Here is a 27,601-nt window from a genome sequence, read left to right as displayed (position 1 = left end):
AACACCAGCAAAACCAAAGAGCTGGTGATGGCCCAGGCCCCTCATGGACCCCATGATCATCAGAGGTGACTGTGCAGTGGGTGCAATCCTATAAATACCTGGGAGTGCAGCTGGATGACAAATTGGACTGGACTGCCAATATTGATGCTCTGTGTAAGAAAGGACAGAGCCGACTATACTTCCTTAGAAGGCTGGCGTCCTTCAACATGTGCAATAAGATGGTGCAGATGTTCTACCAGACAGTTGTGGCGAGTGCCCTCTTCTACGCGGTGGCTTGCTGGGGAGGCAGCATAAAGAAGAGGGACGCCTCACGCCTGGACAAACTGGTAAGGAAGGCAGGCTCTATTGTAGGCACAGAGCTGGACAGTTTGACATCCGTAGCAGAGCGACGGGCGCTGAGCAGACGCGTGCACTCATGGAGAATTCACTGCAGCCACTGAACAGGATCATCTCCAGGCAGAGGAGCAGCTTCAGCGACAGACTGCGGTCACCGTCCTGCTCCACTGACAGACTGAGGAGACCCCACACTATGCGACTCTTTAATTCCACCCTATGGGGTAAATGTTAACATTAACATTATACAATAATATTATCTATCTAGTTGTGGATTTTTATTATATGGCCACAAATAAAAAGAATACATTCAGATACAAAATGGGATGATCAAAATCGATTCTGTCAATATCATATAGATCTTGGAAGAGGGTGATCTTGAAATTAAATAAAATAAAATAATTGTATTTATTATTTGGGGGGATGATCAAAAAGTTTTGAATCTGACCTATTAATAAAAGACTCCAGGAAAACCAAACAGGCTTTGTTATTAAACATAATCTCTGTGAGCATTAATACTCATTGCCAAAACATTCACTAAGCTGTCTTGTGCAAGTCATATAAAACATTTGGTCATAGCACATTCCATTGAAGCACCATTTGAGATTGGAGAACAGATGGTAGTCACACAGGGCCAGACCTGGAAAAAAGATGCCTTTGTCACCCATGCACTATAAGCAGGGAATGGTTGACCGCTTTTTTGCCGTCTTTACCCGATTTAGACGTTGCAAATGCAAAAGTAAATCAGCATGATATTAATTGGTTATGTGTGGTGGGTAATCCATATGGACAACACCCTCACCATCTTGTGAGCAAATTGTGAACATGATCTTGTTAGCGCTGGCTTGGACATTGAATTTGTTTGGTGCTGTAAAATTAGCTTGTTACCATTGTCTCATCTGTTGTTTGGGCTATGGTCATTTCCCTTGGGATCAATAGAGTATCTATCTATCTATCTATCTATCTATCTATCTATCTATCTATCTATCTATCATATAGTGCCTTTATCTATCTATCTATCTATCTATCTATCTATCTATCTATCTATCTATCTATCTATCTATCTATCTATCTATCTATCTATCTATCTTTATCTATCGATCTATCTATCTATCTATCTATCTATCTATCTATCTATCCGGGATGCGGTGAGGGACCGGAAGAAGGTCAAAGCCCACCCTGGATCACGTGGGGGCCGCCTTCCTGGTTGCTCTGGGGGCCATGGGTACAGGGCATGGAAGCTCCACCCTGTAGGGGCCCGTGGTCACCGCCAGGAGGTGCCCCAATGCCTTCCACCACACCAGGAAGTGCTGGGGGGAAGATTTAGGACGGCACCCAGAGAGCTGCCGGGAGGACAGCTGGCACTTCCGCCACGCTGGGGCGTGGCCAGAGGAGGAATGCCTGGTGCTCATCCGGGGACTGCATAAAAGGGGCCATCTCCATTCATTCAGCGCTAGAGTCGGGTGGAAGAAGGACAAGGCAAGAAAGGAGAGTGGAGGCGGCCCGAGAAGAAGGCATTTGTGGCCAGGACTGTGATTGTTGGGGTTTGTGCACTTTATTCTGGGTCTGAGTGACCACATTATTTGTAAATATTGTAAATAAATATGTGTGGTGGTGATTCAACAACATGTCCTCCTGTCTGTGTCCGGGTCGGCTCCACACTATCTATCTATCTATCTATCTATCTATCTATCTATCTATCTATCTATCTATCTATCTATCTATCATAGAGTGCCCTTTTCCCCTCCAAGTTCCTCAACCTACTAGCAAACATTTAATTCCAGTAGATGCTGCTCTCCTGAGCTTTACATTTTTCTCTAGCAATGTCATTGTGCACTACTAAAATAATTGAACAGCATGGACGCACCAGTGTTAGCTCTTCAGGGGCCTCATTTATAAAACTTTGTGTGAAAATACATCCCCCCAAAAACAGGAAAATTCATATACCAAAAAATATTCAGATTTATAAAACCTGGCGTATGCACATTTCTACACAATTTATAAATCACAATCACATTGTAAATATGTGTATGGGAACATCGAACACCGCCTCGAAACATCGAGATATGTAGCCTGCTAATCAACTTCATACATTTGCATTCAAGATGTCGCAGAACATCACTGGCCGGTAGAGCAGCCTGAAGCCCTGAGACCCTGCTCCCTTTATTCAATAGTAGGCTATCTGGCTGTGCTCTGCAACTGAGAGTGCATCATGCATGGCATTATAGTGCCTCTCCTCTGCATTCTGAGGGTCCGGGAAAGGTGTAAGGCACCAGTTTATGAGTGGGTAGCCACTATCACCTGGCACATGTAATGATGTGATTGATATTACAATGAATTTACAGGCCATATGAAACAGTTACCTTACCAACAAGCCAGCTATCACATACAGCACCATCGCATCTGTCAAGGCCACTGTGCCTCAAAATAAATAAATCACAGGATGACCCAGGCCACTGATCCATGACGACTATCAGCCTCATCTTGGCATCACAGATACCTAGTTTGTTAATGGAATGTCACTGCTTACAGTTAACAAAAGCAGCTTCATTCTCTCTAGGTGCCCTTATTGCAACACAAGTTCTGTCAGTTGCTCTTATTACATTTGGAGAACCCGGCACTGCATGAAATTACCTTTTTATGTTGACAAAAACATGTTGAGTTTTATGTACAGTATGTACATCCACACTATATGATAACTGGATGCAGTGCCTCACTGGTTGGTGCCGGCATAGCAGAGTGAAACTTGGCTGAGATATTCCTGCATAGTCGGCCAGTTCCCTGAGAAGTGACAACAGTCAATATATACTGGGGAACAATCAAAAATGTTCTTCAGTGCAAATTTGCAGCACTGGACCTCCTTAAATGGAACTCACATACAGTCTGTGCATCTCAGTTATCACTTTCAGGTGTAATATGTTTGTCACATCAACGCACATTATAGTAACAGCTAAGTGATAATTATTATGTGTGCGAGTTGTCATTTAGCTGGTTTGGCTGCATTTGACCTACTTGATCACGGGTGTCATCATTTCCCAGTTTCATTGAAATGTTGCGTATGGATGGGTCAGAGTTGCTATAAATTTACGCATATTACCCCATCAAATTTTCTTTTATAAGTCCCAATGTTTTTGTAGGAACTTATGTATGCATATTTCAAGTCCCTTTTTGAGCATGAATAAGGCCCCTGGTTTTAAAAACCAGTGAATTCATTAGCCCAGATCATCTTTGGATGCTTCATTTCAGGAGTCAATGTTCACAGACCTGGCCCGAATTTAATTGTATGTGAAGAGAAGATTCAACTGACCAATAACTAGTCCCTATGGGTATACCTGCTATCTCTCATGCACCACCATTCTTCTATAATGTGCTCAGTTCAAAGGACATTTTCTCCTGTTGTCAACGTGGAAAACTGTTTAGAAGTTGGGTCATCTGTAAAAGATGCCCTATCATAATGGTATTCTGTAGCCCATGCCCTTCTTGACTGGGCATATAAAGGAGACTGGCCCCAGCATATGTTGACAAGGTAAGGATGAATCTCTCAAGCTATGCTGTTCTGTAGTTTAAAAATTAAATGGTAGAATGATATTTATTTTGTCTTCTTCAACTTCCAGGTTGATCTAGTTTTGAAGTAAGAAACATTCACTACGAAAAACAAATGGAATGGACTTATTATTCACGTATTTTAGTAAACCCAATCAATTGTATGGCCATTTACAAATTGAGCACCATAGAATATCCTATTCAGGCTCAGAAGTTCCTAATTAGCTCTTCTTCAGACATACTGACTGAAAGCTACACGTTATACAATCAAGCAGACACAGCAGGCTCCAACTCTTATCACCTTGCTCCTGCTCCTCTCGACCAATGCCATTGGCCTGCTGTTCAGGTCCAGTTGCCCGCACCATTCTGCTGATGTTCCAAATCGAAACATTTCTGGAAGTGTGACAGCAGGAAGAGCTGCAGAGGAGGAGGAGAAGAAGAATATGAGTGTGACTACCACGGCCTGTTTGTTAACAAAACAAAACAACAGGCTCTGGAGGACGCAGTCATGTGCTCAGAGGTGAAGTTTCCACGACAATACTGGCACTTAAAATGCTGTCCCAGCTTGTTCAGTTACTACAAAAAAAGGAAATGCTAAAAGCAGCAAGAAATGACTGAAGTGAGCTGATTTATCAAAGAAGGCACATTCAATCTACTTTTGAGATTCGTTAATAAACCACAACCCACGTCCTGTAACTACTGATATTTGTAACCAGACTGTTACTCTAATAAGCTCAGTCTTGTCTTCTGAGTCATTTGACAACGGCAGACATACTGTTACTCACAGTCTTCGCTGGCTAGGACCAGAGACTCGGGTGTCCTCTTGGGTAAAGGTGGCGTCCTTGGTGATGCAGGTGCTGAAAATAAACCAAATGGCCCATTACATGCAGTGTGGTCAGAACAGTCCGTCACAAAGTCTCATTCTCAAAGATGTTTACTAAGTCACATGCTTATATAAGCACCTTATTTGTCAGACATATTTCTAGGAATAGCCACTCCTCATATAAAAGAAAAAATGGAACCAAGAAGGCTCCTGGACTTACCGTCTTCACTTGCTAAAATGAAGGACTCTGGCGTCCGCTTCGGAAGAGGTGGTGGGGATTCTTCATCACTTTGGCTCACTACTCCTGAAACTAAAGTGCAAGAGGCCCTCACAAGGTGTGGACTAGAGATGCCAAGACACTGCTTGGCTCCTTGAGCATTAGACAAGTCAGTAGGAACCACAGAAAAAACTACTTGGAATGAGACAGACATCCAACTACTAAATGATGAAGGCAGGATCAGTGACGATCAGTTAGGATTAGTGAGACATGACAATCCAGTAAGATGTGAGAAGCCAGGTCTGAGGTAGCAAAATGTGGTTTGAGCAAGCATGTGTAATGCACTACATGGATAAAATGTACAGTTATTATTAAGATCAGAAAGAAAGTGGCAAAGAGCAGTGTGGCAAAACAGTTGAAGAAGATCTTGAAAAACATAAATGAGACGAGATGGTCTAGTCAAAAGTAAAGGCATATCTGAGGGATGATAAATCAGGAACCAACTAGGAAACACTAGCAAGACTGTGCTGCCCAATAAGAAGTGCAGTAACATATATGAGGCTGGACATTAGGAGCAGGTTAGAAAATATTTGCAACAAAGTACTGTTCGTTGAGAAGTATGACATTAGATGAACTAGATGAGACAAGCTGCTGTCAAGAGTACTGATTACAATTTGTGGAACAGAATGGACTGGCATTACATTGCAGAGGGACATGTTTAATTGAAATCCTTGATGATTGTCTACATAGTAGTCAGCAGGACAGCACCTGTATATATGGAGACACTTGTGAGGTTCCTATGGTCCTTCTTGACCACACAGGTCTGCTGATGCCACCACTCCATGTTATCAACTTTCAGTCCAGACTCTTTTCATGTGTAGCTCTAAGCTGGTGGAAAGAGCTCTTGATCTCGATTTGAACTTTTGATTCCCTCAATATATTTAAGAAGTGTTTGAAGATTCTCTCTTTCTGTCTTTTTTTGTAACTCGCTTGTATTTTGTTCAGATTTGTGCCCTTGTCCTGTAGTACTTGTTCCCAAACAGTACCCCAGGCGGATGTTCACTCGATTAAGTTGACCTCTTTTGTAAGACACTTTAAATAAAAACATCTGCTAAGCTAATAAATGTAAAATGTAAATAGTAGGGATGCCCTTTTGCTGCAAAATAAATCAGAATCACACTGAGGAGTTCGCTCAGGGTCGTGATTGCAACAGCAGGACTTGAATTTATGGTCTTTGAATTATAGAACAGCCCGTTCAGCCAGTGAAGCTAACGGAGGACTCCTACAGCCTCAATGGCAATTCGGGTTACATCCCTCCCTCATCTTCATTATACTCACCCCTCTTACTGCAACAATTCAAAAGAAAGCTAGGAAACATTAGTGAGAAAAGACCACCCTTTAATTTGAGGAGGCTCATGTAATCTGGCATGACGGGAAAGCCACAAAAACATCTGTAAGGAGTAAACGTTCATGGGATGCTTATTATAATTAGAGGAACGTGGTGGACAAGTAAACACTGGGGAGGAACATCTGTGGTAGGCAAAATCAGGCAGCTGTGAGATGAGACAGTTTAGGATTAAGTTGAGAAACATTAATGAGATGGGAACTGGGCAAGCGCATATGAAACAAGACAAAATGGCTAGAAGCTTAAAAATATGTATGAACAAAGATTTTCCGATCTCTTCGTCAACTTTCTTTGATCTTGACATTACAGACTTGTTGAATTTTTGTGATGGTAACACAAAGGGTCACAATAAGTGACATTTATATTGAAGTGAATGAACTGTGTTCAATCAGTTGTCCATATCTATCCTTTAAATGGGTTGATTTAACTAGGGGACAAATACATTATCACACAGTACCAGCTGGTGTTGGAAGTCTTGTTCATTAGCTAAATTAAATAATTCAAAAATGGTGTTATTTGTTCACTAAGGTGCCCTTTATCTAATATTAGGTTTGTTTGAAGACCAAAAGTTTGAAATTATAGAGAAAATAAAGTAAAGGGCAAATATTTTTCCTTTTTTGTATTTAAGGAGAACAGAGGTTGGAAATGTGAAGAGGTGGGTGATGCAATGCAAAACAGAGCAAGACAAAGATAAAAAGCTGATCAGGAAATTCCTGAGACACATGACTGCATCAGACAAGAGTGACAGACGCACCCCACAAAATGGAACTCGGAAAACAATGGCTGAGCAGGCTAAGTAAGATTAGGAGATCTCTGACAACTGGCTGGAGGAGTCAGTTGAGAGTCAATCCATCCCAAGCTGAAAGCCGTCAGTCAGTCAGTTAGCTACTGGTTTTTGCAGTAAAAGCAGCTGAAGTAGACTAGACTGCAAAGAACTAATGGCAAAAAAGAGCACTGGCAAATTCAGGTGCGTATCTGCTAACTTACCAGACTCAGGGATCTCAAGTTTGAGAGTGTCAGGACTCCATAACCCACAGACAAATGAAATGTGTTCCGTCCACTGATCAATATTATTCTCTTGCTCCTGCCTGCACTCCTCTTTATCCTCTGGTTCAATCAGTGTTAAAATTGGGACTGGGGACACTGGAGAGAAATAGGGATCTTCAACTGTGAGACAGACCGTAGGGGTAACAGAGCACAAGTTCTTGTTCTCTTGAAATTGGACTTTCTTCGCCTGAGGAACTGGTATGACTTGGATAAAGCTGTTTTCCTCGAACGTTAAACTGTCCTGTAGGGATTGTGCTGGTCCTTCATTCTTGCAAGCCCTCTGTTGCTGGACAGGGTTTGCGGGGATGACCATGTTTACCCTACTTCTGGGCACAGGACTCTCATTTTGGGGTATTAGGCTGGAATCAAACCCCAAGCTCTGCAGCAAGTCCTCTGTTCTGTTCAAGTCCAGACTCCGGCGTTTAACATTGTTCTCCTCCACATCTCTCCTTCTGATGAACATTGAACGCCGTGTCACCCGGGAAAACTGATTGGAGTGTCTGCTTGGCAGAGGAGGTGCTTCCTCCCTAAGGGCAGTCTGTCTTATGGAGTTGGGCTCCTGTGCAACCTCATGGAAGTGATTTTCTTGGAGTCTGTTCTCCTGCGAGCAGCTGTAGGAAATTGTCAAACAGCAAAACCTCAATCAATATGGAGCAGTTGTAAGGAGGTATCTACAAATTCCTGTCCATCAAATATTTAAGTCAAGACATTAAGGTCCTAAAGTTGCATCCTTCAATTGTGGTACTTGGAATCTAAACTTCTAAGCATCTACACAAACTATTCTGGTAAACTAGTTGTTTTCTGTGTCTCTGTATCCTACCTGAGGAATATCCATCAATGTTACTTATTTCTTACTTATTTCTTCATTAATTTTCCTGTTCTATTTAGCTAAATAAAGAGCCACAGAAAGTCAAACATGATCCTCACAGCAAATGGTGCTATTAAGAATTGGTAATCCTTGGACATCTCAGTGAATTTATTTTTTGTCTTGGATAGATCTTTTCTGTTCATTTTTTGTGAATATTCATAAAGCTTTATTTTCAAGGAACATAAACATTTTGTGTAGTTTGGATTAATTGTTTAACATAGAAATATATTAATATTTTTATTATTTCACGTATACGTTTATCACATTGCCATTTTAGGATATAAGCATTTAGCTCATGAGTTGCTAGGACGCACTGCACCTTTGGTAAGGAATGCCTTACAAGTGTTATGTTCCCCGCTGGTTGGGGTTCAAATGTCTCTATATGTGTTTTGTGTTCATTTTAATTGTTAATATCATTGGTCATTCAGATTCTTTATGTCTAAGCATCTCTTCCTATGCATCTTGAGTTTTGTGGGTGGTTCCCCAAGAGGCAAGCCCACCTGCCCATCTCTGTCAAGGGGCTACCCTCATCTACAGTGGTGTGAAAAACTATTTGCCCCCTTCCTGATTTCTTATTCTTTTGCATGTTTGTCACACAAAATGTTTCTGATCATCAAACACATTTAACCATTAGTCAAATATAACACAAGTAAACACAAAATGCAGTTTTTAAATGATGGTTTTATTATTTAGGGAGAAAAAATCCAAACCTACATGGCCCTGTGTGAAAAAGTAATTGCCGCCTGAACCTAATAACTGGTTGGGCCACCCTTAGCAGCAATAACTGCAATCAAGCGTTTGCGATAACTTGCAATGAGTCTTTTACAGCACTCTGGAGGAATTTTGGCCCACTCATCTTTGCAGAATTGTTGTAATTCAGCTTTATTTGAGGGTTTTCTAGCATGAACCGCCTTTTTAAGGTCATGCCATAGCATCTCAATTGGATTCAGGTCAGGACTTTGACTAGGCCACTCCAAAGTCTTCATTTTGTTTTCTTCAGCCATTCAGAGGTGGATTTGCTGGTGTGTTTTGGGTCATTGTCCTGTTGCAGCACCAAGATCGCTTCAGCTTGCGTTGTGAACAGATGGCGGACATTCTCCTTCAGGATTTTTTCGTAGACAGTAGAATTCATTGTTCCATCTATCACAGCAAGCCTTCCAGGTCCTGAAGCAGCAAAACAACCCCAGACCATCACACTACCACCACCATATTTTACTGTTGGTATGATGTTCTGTTTCTGAAATGCTGTGTTCCTTTTACGCCAGATGTAACGGGACATTTGCCTTCCAAAAAGTTCAACTTTTGTCTCATCAGTCCACAAGGTATTTTCCCAAAAGTCTTGGCAATCATTGAGATGTTTCTTAGCAAAATTGAGACGAGCCCTAATGTTCTTTTTGCTTAACAATGTTTGCGTCTTGGAAATCTGCCGTGTAGGCCGTTTTGCCCAGTCTCTTTCTTATGGTGGAGTGGTGAACACTGACCTTAATTGAGGCAAGTGAGGCCTGCAGTTCTTTAGACGTTATCCTGGGGTCTTTTGTGACCTCTCGGATGAGTCGTCTCTGCGCTCTTGGGGTAATTTTGGTCGGCCGCCACTCCTGGGAAGGTTCACCACTGTTCCATGTTTTTGCCATTTGTGGATAATGGCTCTCACTGTGGTTCAGCTGGAGTCCCAAAGCTTTAGAAATGGCTTTATAACCTTTAGAAGACTGATAGATCTCAATTACTTCTGTTCTCATTTGTTCCTGAATTTCTTTGGATCTTGGCATGATGTCTAGCTTTTTGAGGTGCTTTTGGTCTACTTCTCTGTGTCAGGCAGCTCCTATTTAAGTGATTTCTTGATTGAAACAGGTGTGGCAGTAATCAGGCCTGGGGGTGGCTACAGAAATTGAACTCAGGTGTGATACACCACAGTTAGGTTATTTTTTAACAAGGGGGCAATTACTTTTTCACACAGGGCCATGTAGGTTTGGATTTTTTCTCCATAAATAATAAAAAACATCATTTAAAAACTGCATTTTGTGTTTACTAGTGTTATATTTGACTAATGGTTAAATGTGTTTGATGATCAGAAACATTTTGTGTGACAAACATGCAAAAGAATAAGAAATCAGGAAGGGGGCAAATAGTTTTTCACACCACTGTATAGTCCCTTGCGGTTCATTGAATGCACTTGTGGTGTGGTGAACTTCTTTACTGTTTCTTCTCTTCAGCTCTCTGTATGTAGGTACTGATCAGGCATCATTACAATGCTTACAGCTAGTCCTGAACATTACTGCTCACCTATTGACAGGATCTCACCACAACTTGGCAATATTGACCTCGCTCCATTGGCTTCCCGTCCTCTACAGAATTGATTTTAAAATCTTGTTACTTGTTTTTAAATGTTTGAATGAAGTGGCCCATCTTACCTTTTGGAACTCCTTCGTGTTTACATGTCAATGAGGGCACTGTGGTCTGCCAGCCAGCAGCTCTTAGTGGAGCCAAGGTCGAGGTTAAAGCAAAGGGGGGATTTGGCATTTGCAGTGGCTGCTCCTTCTCTTTGCAATAACTTGCCTTATTATATATTAGGTCTTCCCTGACATTAGTTACTTTTAGGTCATCATTAAAGACTTATTTATTTGTTTTGGCCTTTGACCCTATAAGAGGTTAAATACTATGTTTGTATATGTTGGTGTATGTACATTCATATTAAGAATGTGTATGTGTGTGTCGGGGTATTTTGAGTATATCTTTAATGTTATTAGTAATGTAATCTAATGTCACTGTCCTGCTCCATTGACAGACTAAGGGGGTAGGGCTGGGGGGGATAAATGTTATCATTATACAAAGTTATTGTCTGTTTTACCTGCATTTTTATCACTCTTTAATTTAATATTGTTTTTTTTATCAGTATGCTGCTGCTGGAGTATGTGAATTTCCCCTTGGGATTAACAAAGTATCTATCGTCACACACGTGCGCATGGGAGGCAGCTAAAGGGCTTGAGTGAAGGCAGTTCTGAGGCATGCCGCGATGTGGCAGAGTGCACTGACTCTTTTTCTCCCTTTCCTGTAGACCAAGTGTTCCCAAACTTTTTTTAGCCGCAGACCCCTATACCAAAAACCGTCGACCCCCTAGTCGCATGTATCGGTTTTTCATGTCCACACTTGCTTTGATACGTTCGATACGACAATGCACAGACATGTTTGTGCTCCATGTATTTTCATGCATTATTACGTGTGACTCTTTTAATGACACATTTTACCTTTTCGTTCGCAAGTTTGAAGACCCTAACTTTCTCTCTTTCTTTCCTAGGTGACGAAGCGGAAGTAGAAGCAGACAATGGCCGACAGTGGGATGAATCGCGTTGCCATCGTTGTCGAGGAAATCCAGGCACTCGACAAACAGATTCAGAAACTCCTGTCTAGACGAAGGTACCTCAGAGACTTGAAGACTCGGCTGCTGGACAAACCACACCAAACAACCGAAGCCGGCGTAACATCAACCCCACCTCGTGCGCTCAAGTCCAAGGGCAAGTAAGCTTCACCCCGCGCTCGTAGGAACAACGCTGATGAAGACCTCGACGGGTTTCAGCTTTGCAGGCGGGGGTTCAAGGCTAGAACACCTCCAGCGGCACAGGCGAGCATTCAAATCCAGAATCGATTCGACCCTCTCCGCGTCCCCAGTCTGCCTTCAACCCCGGGTGATATAATCGTGGTAGGTGATTCCATTGTACGAAACCTGAATATCACGTGCCCTAATCAAAAATCCTTTGTTTCTTGTTTTCCCGGTGCTCGAGTTCGAGATGTGATGAGGCGGGCCGACCTTCTACCAGAAGCACAAGAGGGCAATTGGATCCATCATTCTACATGCCGGCGTAAACGACATAAGGCACCGAGTCAGAGGTTCTCAAGGCTGACTTCGCAGCACTAGTTGAAGACACGAAGGAGAGGACCCCATCCGCAAAAATCTTCATCTCGGGTCCACTACCTCTCGTCAGACGATCGCATGAATACTACAGTCGTCTGCTGGGTTTAAACAACTGGCTGAGAGGCTTCTGCGAGAATCAAGACATCGGGTTTATAGACAACTGGGATCTTTTTTGGGAAAGGCCGGGCTTCTTCAAGCGGGATGGACTGCATCCGAATAGATTTGGCGCCCGGGTCCTCTCCGAAAACATCGCTAAGGTAATTCGTCTATCTTGACTGTCTACTTCTACTGCTAACCCCTTACGTAATGCTACTGGTTTGATAGGACATAATGGCTTAACAGAGTCTTCCGTTAAAGTGCACATCATTAATAATCTAATAACAAATCTTAATGCACGTAAAAAATCTAGGCAGTGCGGCAAAACACCAATAATTTAATTGAAATTACTACTTCAGATCAACACTGCATTAAGACTATAAAAACGGATTGTAGATTACATAAAAAGTACACACAGAGCGGCGTTAACAAAAATAACTTAATTTTTGTTCCGATTACCGATAACACGCATAAAATTCAGCTCTGCCCTTCAGAAACATTAAATATGGCACTATTAAATGTTAGAGCTTTAACTAACAAGACATTTTTTATAAACGATCTTATTAGTGATAGAAACATTGATTTTATTGCGCTAAATGAAACATGGCTTAATTCCAATGGGGCGGCAGTTTTAATCGAATCTGCGCCTCCGGATTACAGTTTTACTCGTGCCGACCGCCAGGGGAAAAAGGGGGGTTTGGCAAACATTTACTCGAGCGATTAAAATGTAAAGATGTTAGTTTTGGTAAATTTAAGTCCTTTGAGTATCTCGCCGTTGTTATTCATGGAGATTCTCACGTTCTCGTATTATCCGTGTATAGACCTCCTAAATATAACGCGTCTTTCCTTGAGGAATTCTCTGACTTAATGTCAATTTTAGTTACAAACTATGATGCACTCTTAATAGTCGGCGACTTTAACTTTCATGTCGACAATCAGTGTGACCAAAAGGTAAAGGAATTCATGAACCTCCTGGACTCTTTTGATTTGAGGCAGCTCGTAAATCAGCCTACACATAAAGCAGGTCATACGTTAGACTTAGTGATTACTAAAGGACTTAAAGTTGATATAAAGCAGGTCACTGATATCGGTCTATCAGACCATTTCCTTCTACTATTTAATATAGAAATAAAGATAGAAAACGCTCATGAGAAGCATTTTGTTAAAAACGCTTCTTTGACTCATCAGCAGCTTTAAAGCTTACAACTATTCTAAGCAATCAGTCCGTTTATAATGCCAGCTATAATAGCGAGGATAATGTAAATAGTAAAGTGGAAAACTTTAATTCTAAAGTAAGAACTGCTGTTGACATAGTTGCACCTGAAAAGACAGTTAAAAAATCCTCTAGTACTGTTATTCCATGGAAGACCCAAAGAGTGTCTGATTTAAAAAGAACATGTCGTAGAGCTGAGCGTAAATGGAGGAAAACTAAACTAACTATCCACTATGAAATATTAAAAGTTAAAATAACAGAATACAATAACACTGTCCGTCTTGAGAGGCTGCTATTTCTCTAATATTATAAATAACAATGCTAGTAATCCCAGAGTCTTATTTTCAACAATTGATCGTCTGTTAAACCCAGGTAACACAAAGGAATGCCCCAGAATACTTCCAGTGAAACCTGTGAGAACATTGCTGTATTTTTCACTCAAAAAATTAATGATATTAGAGATAACATAGTATATCTCCCCAACACTGCAGAACCTCCAAAGCCCGGTACTCCGTTATAAACAAATTAAATGCTTTCACCAGGATAGATTTACCTGAATTACATAGTATAATCTCTCAACTGAAACCTCCACCTGCGTCCTTGACCCAATACCAACCAGGTTTTTCAAAGAAATATCAGGCGTCTAATTGACAATATTCTGGACATAGTAAATTGTCATTAGATACGGGGTCTTTCCAGACTGTCTTAAGACTGCTGTAGTTAAACCCCTTCTTAAGAAACATAATCTTGACCCCTCTGCCTTTGAAAATTTTAGACCCATTTCTAACCTGCCCTTCTTAAGTAAAATTCTAGAGAAGGCAGTCATTATGCAGTTAAATGACCACCTAAATAAACATGCTATTCTTGATACTTTCAGTCAGGCTTCAGAACAAATCACAGTACAGAAACTGCACTTGTTAAAGTAGTAAATGACTTGGGTAAATGCAGACAGAGGCCATTTATCTGTTCTCATCCTCTTAGATCTGAGTGCTGCATTTGACACCATTGATCATAATATTCTTAGAAATCGCCTTAGTCAATGGGTGGGCCTCTCTGGCAGTGTCTTAAATTGGTTTGAATCCTACCTGGCAGGGAGAAAATTCTTTGTGAGTTGTGGTAATCAAATCTCAAAGACACATGATATCCGATATGGTGTTCCACAAGGCTCTATCCTGGGTCCGCTGTTATTCTCAATCTATATGCTTCCGTTAGGTCAGATTATCTCAGGTTACAACGTGAGCTACCACAGCTATGCTGATGACACACAGCTGTACTTATCTATAGCACCTGATGACTCCGACTCTTTGATACACTAACACAATGTCTTACTGGTATTTCTGAATGGATGAATAGTAATTTTCTCAAACTAAATAAAGAGAAAACTGAAATTTTGTAATTGGCAATAATGGATTCAGCGAGGTTATCAGAAATAAACTTGATGCACTAGGATTAAAAGTTAAGACGGAAGTAAAAAATTTAGGGGTAACCGTTGACTGTAATCTGAATTTTAAATCGCATATTCATCAGACCACTAGGACAGCATTTTTCACTTAAGAAACATAGCAAAGTTAGACCTCTTATATCATTGAAAGATGCTGAGAAATTAATTCACGCTTTTGTTTTCAGTAGACTAGATTACTGTAACGCACTCCTCTCAGGACTACCCAAAAAAGACATAAATCATTTGCAACGAGTGCAGAATGCAGCTGCTAGAATCCTAACTGGGAAAAGAAAATCCAACACATTTCTCCAGTTTTGATGTCACTACACTGGTTGCCTGTGTCATTCAGGATTGACTTTAAAATACTGCTTATGGTTTATAAAGCCTTAAATAATCTCGCTCCATCTTATATATCGGAATGCCTGACACGTTATATTCCAAATCGTAACCTTAGATCTTCAAATGAGTGTCTCCTTATAATTCCAAAAGCTAAACTTAAAAGAAGTGGTGAGGCGGCCTTCTGCTGTTATGCACCTAAAATCTGGAATAGCCTGCCAATAGGAATTCGCCAGGCAAATACAGTAGAGCACTTTAAAACACTGCTGAAAACACATTACTTTAACATGGCCTTTTTATAACTTCACTTTAACTTAATCCTGATACTCTGTGTGTTCAATTCTTCATAATAACTATTCATGGTGGCTCTAAAATCCGTACTGATCCCTACTCTCTCTTCTGTTTCTTTTTCCGGTTTCTTTGTGGTGGCGGCCTGCGCCACCACCACCTACTCAAAGCATCATGATGCTCCAACAATGATGGACTGAAAGCCAGAAGTCTACGTGACCATCATCATCAGGTCCTTCCATGAAAATATGATGATTTATGTTAGGTAGAATGCCCAGAGGGGACTGGGCGGTCTCTTGGTCTGGAACCCTACAGATTTTATTTTTTCTCCAGCTTTGGAGTTTTTTGTTTTTCTGTCCACCCTGGCCATCGGACCTTACTCTTATTCTATGTTAATTAATGTTGACTTATGTTTATTTTTTATTGTGTCTTCTATTTTTCTATTCATTTTGTAAAGCACTTTGAGCTACATTTTTTTGTATGAATATGTGCTATATAAATAAATGTTGATTGATTGATTGATTGAAGTTTGGTATGTAATGTGTTTCTATCAAAAAAGTGTTTTTTTGAATTATTTTACTTCTTAATTAGGTATCTATTGGAATAATAGATATTTTGATATAACAAACAAATAGCAGCAGTAAGGGAGTCTATTTTTGCTGTTGTCGACCCCCAAATTTTTTTATTTAAACAATCGACCCCTAGAAAGTTCAAATCGACCCCAGGGGGTCCATATCGACCACTTTGGGAACTCTTGCTGTAGACCATTCCCGGGAGATTCCACCTGGCTCTCTTGACGTCATTTCCGGGACCAAGCCAATGGAAGCAGACCTCACCAGCTCCGGCCCCTCTGATGTCACGTCTGGGCTCGATCCAATGGTTGATGAACACGTGCCCGATCCTTATGACCTCACTTCCTGTCTTCCCCTTTTCCCTCAGTCTTGTTCGGGACTCAGTTGTATGCACTTCAGTGCTGATTATTTGATAAAAACGACTTTTGCAGCCGGGATACCATATTATATGGGTGGCTGCCCCAAACCTTTATCTGTTTATGTCTCGTTTTTGGGACACTATCTATCTATCTGTATGGTTTGTCATGATTGTGGTTTTGTTATGTATATACATATTTTAACTGTTTTGTTTTTTTTAGCTTATCTTGTATAGTTGTTCGGGTCAGTTTGGATTGTTTTTAATGTGCTTTATAAATAAAGTCTGACTTGACTTAACCAGCTTTTTCAATAGCCTATGTACACAGTCTAGATATGTGACAATACCCCTATGACTCCTAGCTCCTTCTTATAAGGGGTACTTTCAAGTTTCTGACCACCAATTGTGAATTCAGATCAAACATTTTTTCTTCCAACATGAAATACCATACATTCACTTACATTAATTACACTTACATTGCATTAATTCCTGTTTAGACTGGTTTAGCTCTCTGGATTTTTCTATTGATAAAAATACTTTGGTATTCTAAGAAAAAAACATGTTTGTTCCGGTTTCTTAAAATTGTGCAGATCTCCCGGCCTGTTCTTTACAACATCTTTGTGGCTGCTTACAATTGACTGTGTCAACAGAAAGTATGAAAAGGTGGAGTAAGCGTGTGCTGCGGTCCAACCAATCTGCTTTATGTATTTGTGACTGGCATAACGGGTACAAGGCTAGACCAAGCTTTCTTATCGAGTCTTCACTTAATCCTTTCTTGTTTAAGTTCAATTCACTTAGCACCTATAATCATTCATTAGCATTCATTTCGTGCTGTCCTGGAATACGTCTAGTAGCTCTTTTCTGGACTTTCTCTTGTGCTGATGTGTGTTTTGTGTAACACTGTACTGTTGTGCTTGCAAAGGGCACGTATGTTTTTATTAAGTGACCAGAAAAAAAGAGATAACCAAAGGACAGAAAAGGAGTCAAAAACTTGGAGATCAAAAAGCACAACAACCAAAACCAAATACAAGACAAGAAACAAAGGATCAAAGGGAAAATTTCAAAACCGAGAGAGAGATCAGGTAAACACAAAAGGTATTTTTGTATTATTTATGAAATCAATTTTTTTTGGAAATCTTGACCTTGGTTAGGAAAATAAGGCAATCTTTAAAACTTTCATGTAATTGGCAAGGTGTCACAATCTCTGGGGACCCACCTGCTATAAAGCGGTCCAAACGAACGAAACAAGATGGCGTAACCTGTTAATATACAACATGACAGCGAAAACAGCCAAAATAAACTTTTATATCAAATAGTATACATGAAATGAAGAACCCGATATAAATAGTAGATTCCCTGGATCAAGAAAATCCCAGAACAAATGCCATAATGTAAATAATAGAACTGAGGAAGTCACAAAAACTTCAAAAGCGACTAAAATTCCCAATAAATACAGAGAACAAGCCTACAAACAGTTCTCCAGATGTAACCTTACAAGCACTTATTGATCAACTGTCTTAATTAACACTCAACATTCTGTGATTTTCTATGTTGTCGTGTGCTGGGCTGGTAATTTCATTTCAGGAGAATTATGAGATGCACTCTGGACCCACTTGGGGTAGTAGAGGAGGACAGAATTAAAACAAAACTGAGTGCCGTTAGTGGGCGGCACGGTGGCGCAGTGGTAGCGCTGCTGCCTCGCAGTTAGGAGACCCGGGTTCGCTTCCCGGGTCCTCCCTGCGTGGAGTTTGCATGTTCTCCCCGTGTCTGCATGGGTTTCCTCCGGGCGCTCTGGTTTCCTCCCACAATTCAAAGACATGCAGGTTAGGTAGATTGCCGATTCTACATTGGCCCTGGTGTGTGGGTGTGTTTGTGTGTGTCCTGCGGTGGGTTGGCACCCTGCCCAGGATTGGTTCGTGCCCTGTGTTGGCTGGGATTGGCTCCAGCAGACCCCCATGACCCTGTATTCGGATTCAGCGGGTTAGTGATGAGTGCCGTTATGAACAATGCTGCACATCCACTCTCTGACGCACCCACACTGAGGACTTTCAGCCAACGAAGTCATTCAGCAGAAGTGTATCAAAAAATGCAACCGGGGCTCCTTTACACCAGCAGTAATACCCCTGTATAATACCTCACTATGACTGGACAGAACTTGCTTTATTGTTATTCTAGTACGTTCTGAATCCAAAGTATGTGTGTGTGTGTATTTATTTAATTATGAATATTTTTAATTTAAAGAGCTTCTGCAAAAAGTCAAATTTCCCCCTATCGATTTATCTACAGTGTGTTGTACACACTGACATCCTCTTTAATCACTTTTCTAGACTCTACAGCCTTCTTAATAAGGTGTACCTCATTAGTCGCGTGATTACCTGTTAGGCCTTTTATTAATCTTAGGATGATATTAATGTTTATAATCTCCATAACACATACATGTACAATTCATTCCAGAGTCTGAGCGTGTATGTCACTGAGAGACACTGTCCCGATGGCTTAGCACTGGCATAACAAAACAAGAACTCACCTGTGAGACATTGGCTCATGTATAGGCTCAGGCTGATTCTGTACTGCTTGAGGTGTATCAAATGGCTGAGGAGGAGAAGGAGGGTATGATAGGAGAGAGAGAGAGAGAGAGAGAGAGAGAGAAAGACAGAGAGAACAATTAGTCGATGATAGCATATAAAGATTCAGGCTGTTAAGGTTTTAGGTTAACGCAGCTGTCCCACCACACTTTTCCTATTATTAACTGCTGGAATTACTCATTTGGTGATTCAACATTTCTAAATCACCTGCTGTGGACAGTAAGGGGCCCTCCAGCTCCCCAAACACTCAACATAAACAGGCTCAGGACACATGTTCAAAGCACAAAGAGTCTTTATGTGTGGCAAACTCTTCCCTATAAGCGTTCCACACCACAAACTCAGCCACAAGCACAATAAAGCACAACAGTGCAATAAATCACTCTTTGGTCTTCCCTCTCTCAGTCACCACCTGCCTCCTCCACTTCTCTTCATAAGCTTCATCCACCTCCAACCGCCTGTGGCTTATCAATTTAAGGCAGGAAGCTCCTTTTATCTAATTTCCCGGGAGTGCATCTGGTAATATGATGCTGCAGTTCCGAAGCACTTCCAGGTGAGTTTGGAGCCCCATGCAATAGGGAATATGAAAATACAACAAGAAATCACAAAACTGCCTAGAAGAAAATTAAGATTCTGGGTTCCTTAAATATTAGGAAGAATATCAGGTATTTGGAAATGGAGAATTTTTAAAATTGTTAATACTGAAACACTGAAATTACTGAAATACATAAGGAGCTACAAAGGTACTTCAATATGAGGAACATCACCAGGAATGTTTTCAAATTGTGGATTACTAAAACACCATAAGGGTAAAAATACTAGGGACTGTGTTGAGAAACCAGGGTGATTAGATACTAGGAGGACAAATAAGACAGTGAAGGATATCCCTAAATATCAGGAGACAATAGGACTTAAAGCACATGCACACTGAGGGAATATTGAGATACCACCAAAATACTTGGAATCCATGGAGATACCAAGAATCTTACATGCTTGGTTGACAATACAAAAGTATGTACTGGTGTAACAGAGAGATTATGAGATAAAGGAAACTAAAATATTTAGAGTAATGAAATTCTAGGATATTGAAGCTATAATATACCTGGAAGCAGAGAGATGTTTTAGATGCTGGCATACCCAAGCTCTGGAAGTACAGAAACACTAGTGGTTCAACTGAGATACAAGGGTACATAGATGGTAGGGAGACAAATAAAACAGCAGGTACTGGGGACATGTGGAGATATCAAGGTACTAAAGAACACAAAGTACAAAAATACTGGGAGGGCATTGATAGCATGGGAACATAATAAGAAGAAGATACAATGAGATACCAGGAAGTGCAGAGGCTTTGAAATATCAGATGCAAATGAGATAAAAATATAAAAATCCTAGGATAATTAGTGCCAAGATACTAGAAGAACAGCTATCTGTTATAGTGCTAATGATATTTGGAAAATACAGATGTATAAAGTGGGGACATATCAAATACTTGTGGTGCTGAGAAGCAAAGGAGAATCTGAGAACATTGAAATACTGAGGTCCTAAAGCATTTGGGCTACAGAGAGACCTTCCAATGCTATAGGTAAAGTTCAAGGTTAAGTGTCTTGAGCATGGGAAAGGTGCTATATAAATAAAATGTATTATTATTATTATTAGGTATGGATGTGTTCATGGGACATTAAGATATTGAGGCACCGTAACATAAAGATTCATATTAAGCTTTAAATACAAGATGTGCTGCAACTGTGGAGATAATCAGATACCAGGCACGATGTTCACGAGAAGACTCTGAAATTCCAGGTGTAGTGAAGCCCTTCTAAAATTCCTTTTGGTTTATATATGACTTTGCACAGATTCTAAATATTCTCAGCAGCTTTCAAGATGAAGCTTCACCTATTTGTCAGAGCTTAGTGTTGAAACACCACATCCGGCTAAGCTAATACTGTGTAACTGCTCACCAAAACCACAGGTTAAATATTTCACTTGCTCCTCAATGATGAAACTTATTAAAAACTTTACAGGAAGTGCAGCTCGACCCTGGGGTTTATTCTGAATTGGCAACGGTAGAAATACAAAGTTTAGGGGCACTGCTGAGTTCCAAGAGGTTGATACCACAGGACTTCATGTCTTTACCATTGAAACAATACTTGCGTCCTGAAATCTGGGCATGTTCTCCAAATGTTTTTCAAACAAGTGCTTCACGGAAATGTAGACCAGTTCATACTGCTCCTGAAAGCAAGAAGATGATGGCATGAGTTAAGAGATACGTCAAATTCTGTACACCTTTCCTTTCAGAATCAAAGCTATGTACCTTGGTTTGCACAAGTGATGGTCTCTGCATTCTCATCTCTTGGATCAGGTCATAGATGCTGAAGTTCTCCGGAACAATCTACATTGAAAAAAAAAATCCAGGGGAGCTCAATATAACTGTGATCCGACATTTGCGCGATAGACATATGAGCGCTGACAAAGTAGCGTCGATTAAAACGCGGCGTCAAAATCGCGCCGACAAAATCGCGAAGGTTTCATTAAATATGAATTACTAGTTTAAAGCATATATGATAATGTTTATTTTAGATGTCAATATTATGAGACACGGCATGCCATCAGCACGGCACGCAGATAGTCCATAAGATCACGCCGTGCATATGTAGGAAGAATTGCAGCAAGACGTCTTGATAGTTGAGCGTATTTAGACTTGCTGGCTGTCTGGCTGCTGGTAATTCCGCTTTGTATACGACGCGTTATGCCAACCCTCGACTGGGTTATTTGTTCGCGGCATGCCATCCGCAGTTATAACAGTTATAACCTAGCACATAATGTGTACATAATGCTCACGTACGCGTCCCACTCTCTTGGCCTCTCTCGCGATTTTGTCGGCGCGCATTTGTCGAAAACCAGTCAACGGGTTTGTCGGCGCTCATTTGTCCGTCGCGGTTTTGTCGGGGCTCATATGTCTATCGCGCTTTCTGAATTACACTGGTTGCCCTGCTCCTCACAGGTAAATTCCAAACTGGAACCAAAACTTAACCTGTATAAAAAATACAATAGTCAAAGCAAATGAACTCTGTGTGGGAGTCTTCACCTAATATCAAAGATGAGGGTTTTGCAAGAATAGTGTAAAGTTCTAATTCATTTTACATATCTGGAAATGGTTTCACAGAGAATATGAAAGTGTCCTCTACTTACAGAATACTCACTGGGTTTCTGTATGGTGGACCCCTTCACTGACTGCTGAGTTTTGACTGGGAGCCTTTAATGACGGTCCTGAAACAGACATCACTGATGGGGTTCTTAATGGAAGCTCCTAAATGTGCACTTTCATGTGACATGATCAGTCAGAGTTTTGCTCAGAATCTGTAAGCTGCTCTACTTGAAAAATATGTCCCATCAAAATCTCACACTAAATTACTCAAAAGTTTGGTTCCTTCGGTGACATTATTGCTGGGCTTTTACTAGGAACCTCTGTGATGGTCATGAAAAGGACACCGTTAGGCTTCTTACTGGCAGCATACAATATACTGTGGGATAGTCAACGAGCAACATCCCTGGAGAGGATTAAACTGGGATCCCAATGGATTAACTTCACATGACAATACCATTGGGGGTTATCATACAGAAACCACAAGGTGGTCTGCCCAAATGATACCTCTATCCAGAGTCTAACTATGAGATGACTCCAAGGTGATCCACTCTAGTTATATATTCAGCTAGCATCTCAATTGGCAATTCTAAGGTTACCCTCTTTGGATAAATTAAAGGTGGTCTCCTTCAAAGCTGTTTCCAATTGGGGTCTCACTGGACGACTCTAAGGTGGTCTCCTCAGAAAATGTTTTCAAATGAGGTTTGAGTTGGGACAGTGTGTAAAATGTAAATACAAAATGGAATGTGATGATTTGCAGATTATTAAAACCCATAGAACAAAGACAACATACACTCACCTAAAGGATTATTAGGAGCACTTGTTCAATTTCTCATTAATGCAATTATCTAATCAACCAATCACATGGCAGTTGCTTCAATGCATTTAGGGGTGTGGTCCTGGTCAAGACAATCTCCTGAACTCCAAACTGAATGTCAGAATGGGAAAGAAAGGTGATTTAAGCAATTTTGAGTGTGGCATGGTTGTTGGTGCCAGACGGGCCGGTCTGAGTATTTGCTCAGTTACTGGGATTTTCACGCACAACCATTTCTAGGGTTTACAAAGAATGGTGTGAAAAGGGAAAAACATCCAGTATGCGTCCAGTCCTGTGGGCTTAAAATGCCTTGTTGATGCTAGAGGTCAGAGGAGAATGGGCCGACTGATTCAAGCTGATAGAAGAGCAACTTTGACTGAAATAACCACTCGTTACAACCGAGGTATGCAGCAAAGCATTTGTGAAGCCACAACACGCACAACCTTGAGGCGGATGGGCTACAACAGCAGAAGACCCCACCGGGTACCACTCATCTCCACTACAAATAGGAAAAAGAGGCTACAATTTGCACGAGCTCACCAAAATTGGACAGTTGAAGACTGGAAAAATGTTGCCTGATCTGATGAGTCTCGATTTCTTTTGAGACATTCAAATGGTAGAGTCAGAATTTGGTGTAAACAGAATGAGAACATGGATCCATCATGCCTTGTTACCACTGTGCAGGCTGGTGGTGGTGGTGTAATGGTGTGGGGGATGTTTTCTTGGCACACTTTAGGCCCCTTAGTGCCAATTGGGCATCGTTTAAATGCCACGGGCTACCTGAGCATTGTTTCTGACCATGTCCATCCCTTCATGACAACCATGTACCCATCCTCTGATGGCTACTTCCAGCAGGATAATGCACCATGTCACAAAGCTTGAATCATTTCTAATTGGTTTCTTGAACATGACAATGAGTTCACTGTACTAAAATGGCCCCCACAGTCACCGGATCTCAACCCAATAGAGCATCTTTGGGATGTGGTGGAACGGGAGCTTTGTGCCCTGGATGTGCATCCCACAAATCTCCATCAACTGCAAGATGCCATCCTATCAATATGGGCCAACATTTCTAAAGAATGCTTTCAGCACCTTGTTGAATCAATGCCACGTAGAATTAAGGCAGTTCTGAAGGCGAAAGGGGTCAAACACCGTATTAGTATGGTGTTCCTAATAATCCTTTAGGTGAGTGTATATTCTCATTATGAATTTGATGCCAGCCACACGTTTTTAAAAAATGGGATAGGGAAACAAAAGATTGGAAAAATTATGTAATGCTAAAAAAAAAAATCAACACCTGGTGGAACATCTCACAACTAATGATGTTAATTGGCAACAGGTGAGTCACATGGCTGGGTATAAATAGAGCATCCCAGGGAGGCAGAGTCTCTCAGAAGTAAAGACACTCTATGAATGACTGCGCAGGCAAATAGTGCAACAATTTCAAAATTATGTTCCTTAACGTAAAATTGCAAAGAATGTTGGGGTTTCATCATCTATAGTACATAATATCATTAAAAGTGTCAGTAGGCAAGGAGCACGCCTGAAAACCAGTACTAGATAGCTGTGATCTTCGGACCCTCTGGAAGCACCACATTAGAAATGGGCACAATTTTGTAGTGGAACTCACAGCATGGGCAAGTTAAAACTCTGCCATGCAAAGAAGAAGCCATATACAGTATAAACATAATTCAGAAACACTGCCACATTATCTGGATGGTCAGAGGCAAACTGGAAAATTGTCCTGTGGTCTTAATGCTTAATGCTGAATGATATATGCAGGAGCAACATGTGCTGCCATCCAGATGATGCCTTTTGTAGGGAAGGACTTACTTATTTTTAGTAAGACAATTCCAAATCCGCATTCAACACACATTAGAACAGCATTGCTCCGTAGTTAAAGAGTCCGGGTGCTAATTTGGCCTGCCTGTAATCCAAACCTGTCACCCACTGGAAACACTTGGCACATTATGAAACTAAAAATATGACAAAGGAAACCCTTTGTCAATCAACTGCAAGAATGGGACAACAGCAATTAGCCTCCTTAGTTTGCAAAAGTTTACAGAGTGTTGTTCAAAGAAGAGGTGATGCAATGCAATGGTAAGCAGGTTCGTGTCCAAACCTTCTTGAAACACAAGTTGAAAATGAACATATATTTCTTCAAAAAACCACACAATTTCTGAGTTTCAACATCTGATATGTTGTTTGTGTATTATTTTCACTTAAATATACATGATATGCAAATTATCGCTTCCTGCTGTTATATACATTTTACACAGAACTCCTTTTTTGAAAATGGGGATGTAATAAATTATTCTATGCTGGTCTCCTCAACTCTGGGTTTCACTGCATGGCTTTCAGGTTGACCTCTTATATAATTTTAACATTGGGGGACTCATCAAAAACTCAAAAGATTTATCATCCATGTGGGATCACAGCCGAGGTTCTTACTTGGTAGTCAACTTGTGTGACATGACCAGTGTAGAGACATCGTAAAGCACTTACCCCATCCCTCAGCAGCTTCCAGGTATAGTCAATTGCACAAATGGCTCCAGTTCGGCCACATCCTGCACTGCATAACAGAAACAAATGTCAAAATGAAGCCTGGTGCTTTGTGGTTTTCCAAAATGGTAAATGAAGAGCAACTGTGATCATCACATGAGTTTCATTAATGCTGTGTGAAGTTGCCAGATTACCTCACTTCATGGTGGCTCACTATAACTTTGAATGACCCCTTAGACTAAGTTCACATTACCAAGCTGAAGTAAATGAAATCCATTTTTTTGCCTTAATGTGATTCCAATCTGATGTTTCCAGGCCTGGGTGGACACAGAAATTTGATCTTTGAGTCACATTCATATGTGGTCCTAGACTGGATACGTATCCTATTCGTGGTCATGCAACATGACCGAGAGCAGCCAAATCCGAATTCATGTGGCTTTTTTGCCAATAAGCATGGGCTGAGTGCTGCTGCCGTCAGCCAGCAGTGGCAGCATGGCAAAACTACAATGGAGGAAAGCTACAACAGTGACAATTGTCACTTTCTCTCCATTGCTGGCTCCTTTCTCATACCCACACATCTCTTGGTTAAGAAGTGCCAGGTGACTTTACTTCACCTTTTTGACCTAATCATGTACAGCTAATGAACTGTTTAGCATCCTCCAGAGTTAAATGCGGTGCATGCACTAGCTACTAGCGCATCCATTTTGTCGTTGTGTTGTCGGTGACAAAGGTGACTCATGCACCAATGTGAACATGCTTGCCGTTTTGGGGAACAGACACATTCACATTACAGTCAGATATACAGCTCACTTTTACTTATGGATGTGAACCGTCAAGATCTGAGCAAGGAATTGGAATTGAGCACTTTTAATATGAACATAACGTTATACTGAGATGCTGAATAAGGAGTAGGTGTAGTAAAATGAATGGCCACCTCGTGGCATCTCTTCATCCTTGCTGAAAGAATGAGAAGAGGAATGAAGGAAGTTGGATGGTCTTATGACTCCATTTGGGCAGAAGTAGCAAACGTGTCTCCTGGTGCCTCAGAGAGCAGTGTTACTGCCATGATGAGCGTTCGTGAACTTCACAGACACCCCTCATGAAATCTCCACTCTTCACTCTAAACTAAGGTGAATGAGATTGTCATGGTGGAAATGGGATATAATGTGTGGCACAAAAATGGAATGATGACAGACAGCCCTTTTCCCAAGTTTTTTTCCTACCTGCAGTGTACACAGATGGGGATGAGGTCGTCCTCTTGGTAGGAACGCATTTCCCATATCATTTCTAGAATGGAAGTGATGGAACTGGGAACATCGTGATCTGGCCAGTTGACATAATGGAGTTGATAGATGATATGATGTTCCTGAGTGGAGGATAAAGACAATTTTAGGATTTCAGAACAGAACCTGACTGAGTGAATCTGGCTAGCTTGCCGCAAAAATCTACTCACAGTTTGAAGGGTGGCTTTAAGGACCCTCACTATGTAGTCGTTTTTTTTTTCCTCAGACAGCTACATTTACACACCAAAAAAAAAAAAACAACAAGTGAAACTTACAGGACTTACTTCTTAGATCTTTTTGAAAGAAATGTCAACTGCTAGAATCATACTCACACACAAGACAGAGAAAGGGCCACAGTGAAATGACCCCTCACTAGGCGGGCTCCAGTATATCTCACACTTTTTCTGTTTCAAGACAAAAACAAAAGAAATGATGACTGTGCCTTTGTGAGTGGGTCCATGTCTCCCTCTCCCAGGTCTATATGCCACCAGGCCTGATCAGTCTATCATATATCTGGTCAGTGTGGTCTTCTTCTTCTTCAAGGTTACATCTCCTATTCATAATCAGTGTGTTTTCCATGGTGTATATGTCACCAGCCCTGGCTAATGTATTCTATGTCTTGACTAGTATATACTCGAGTATGGTCAGCATGTCCTTCTTTCTCTTACATATCTCCTAGTCCTAGCAGTTGTCATTGTGTCCCTTTTTCTTACAAGTATATCCAAAGTTCTGACATCCCTTTTCAGGATGCTCATATTCTCAGTTAATGAATCCTTCTTTCCTGGAACGTATGCCCCAAGTCCTTGTAACTATGTCATTACCACTAAGCACCTT

At 41.0% G+C, this 27,601-nt stretch overlaps 1 protein-coding gene across 4 annotated transcripts in view; it reads right to left on the bottom strand.

The window, feature by feature from the left end:
- The window catches only part of LOC120526236 (tyrosine-protein phosphatase non-receptor type 22-like), a 203,716-nt gene that overhangs the window by 82,511 nt on the left and 93,604 nt on the right, over positions 1-27,601 (bottom strand). For all 4 annotated transcript variants that reach the window (XM_039749296.1, XM_039749299.1, XM_039749298.1 and 1 more), the window contains exons 6-16: positions 27,100-27,171; positions 26,938-26,997; positions 26,708-26,850; positions 25,488-25,554; positions 21,338-21,415; positions 21,160-21,255; positions 18,972-19,036; positions 7,309-7,979; positions 4,920-5,009; positions 4,662-4,733; positions 4,178-4,293 (exon numbers count right to left, since the gene is read on the bottom strand). In XM_039749296.1, coding sequence (XP_039605230.1) covers positions 4,178-4,293; positions 4,662-4,733; positions 4,920-5,009; positions 7,309-7,979; positions 18,972-19,036; positions 21,160-21,255; positions 21,338-21,415; positions 25,488-25,554; positions 26,708-26,850; positions 26,938-26,997; positions 27,100-27,171 — 1,530 coding nt within the window. The remainder of the gene's footprint in view (positions 1-4,177; positions 4,294-4,661; positions 4,734-4,919; positions 5,010-7,308; positions 7,980-18,971; positions 19,037-21,159; positions 21,256-21,337; positions 21,416-25,487; positions 25,555-26,707; positions 26,851-26,937; positions 26,998-27,099; positions 27,172-27,601) is intronic.

The sequence above is a fragment of the Polypterus senegalus genome, chromosome 3 (genome assembly GCF_016835505.1).
Source record: "Polypterus senegalus isolate Bchr_013 chromosome 3, ASM1683550v1, whole genome shotgun sequence".
Classification (NCBI taxonomy): Eukaryota; Metazoa; Chordata; class Cladistia; order Polypteriformes; family Polypteridae; genus Polypterus; species Polypterus senegalus.
This window is presented reverse-complemented; position numbering and strand designations above follow the sequence as displayed.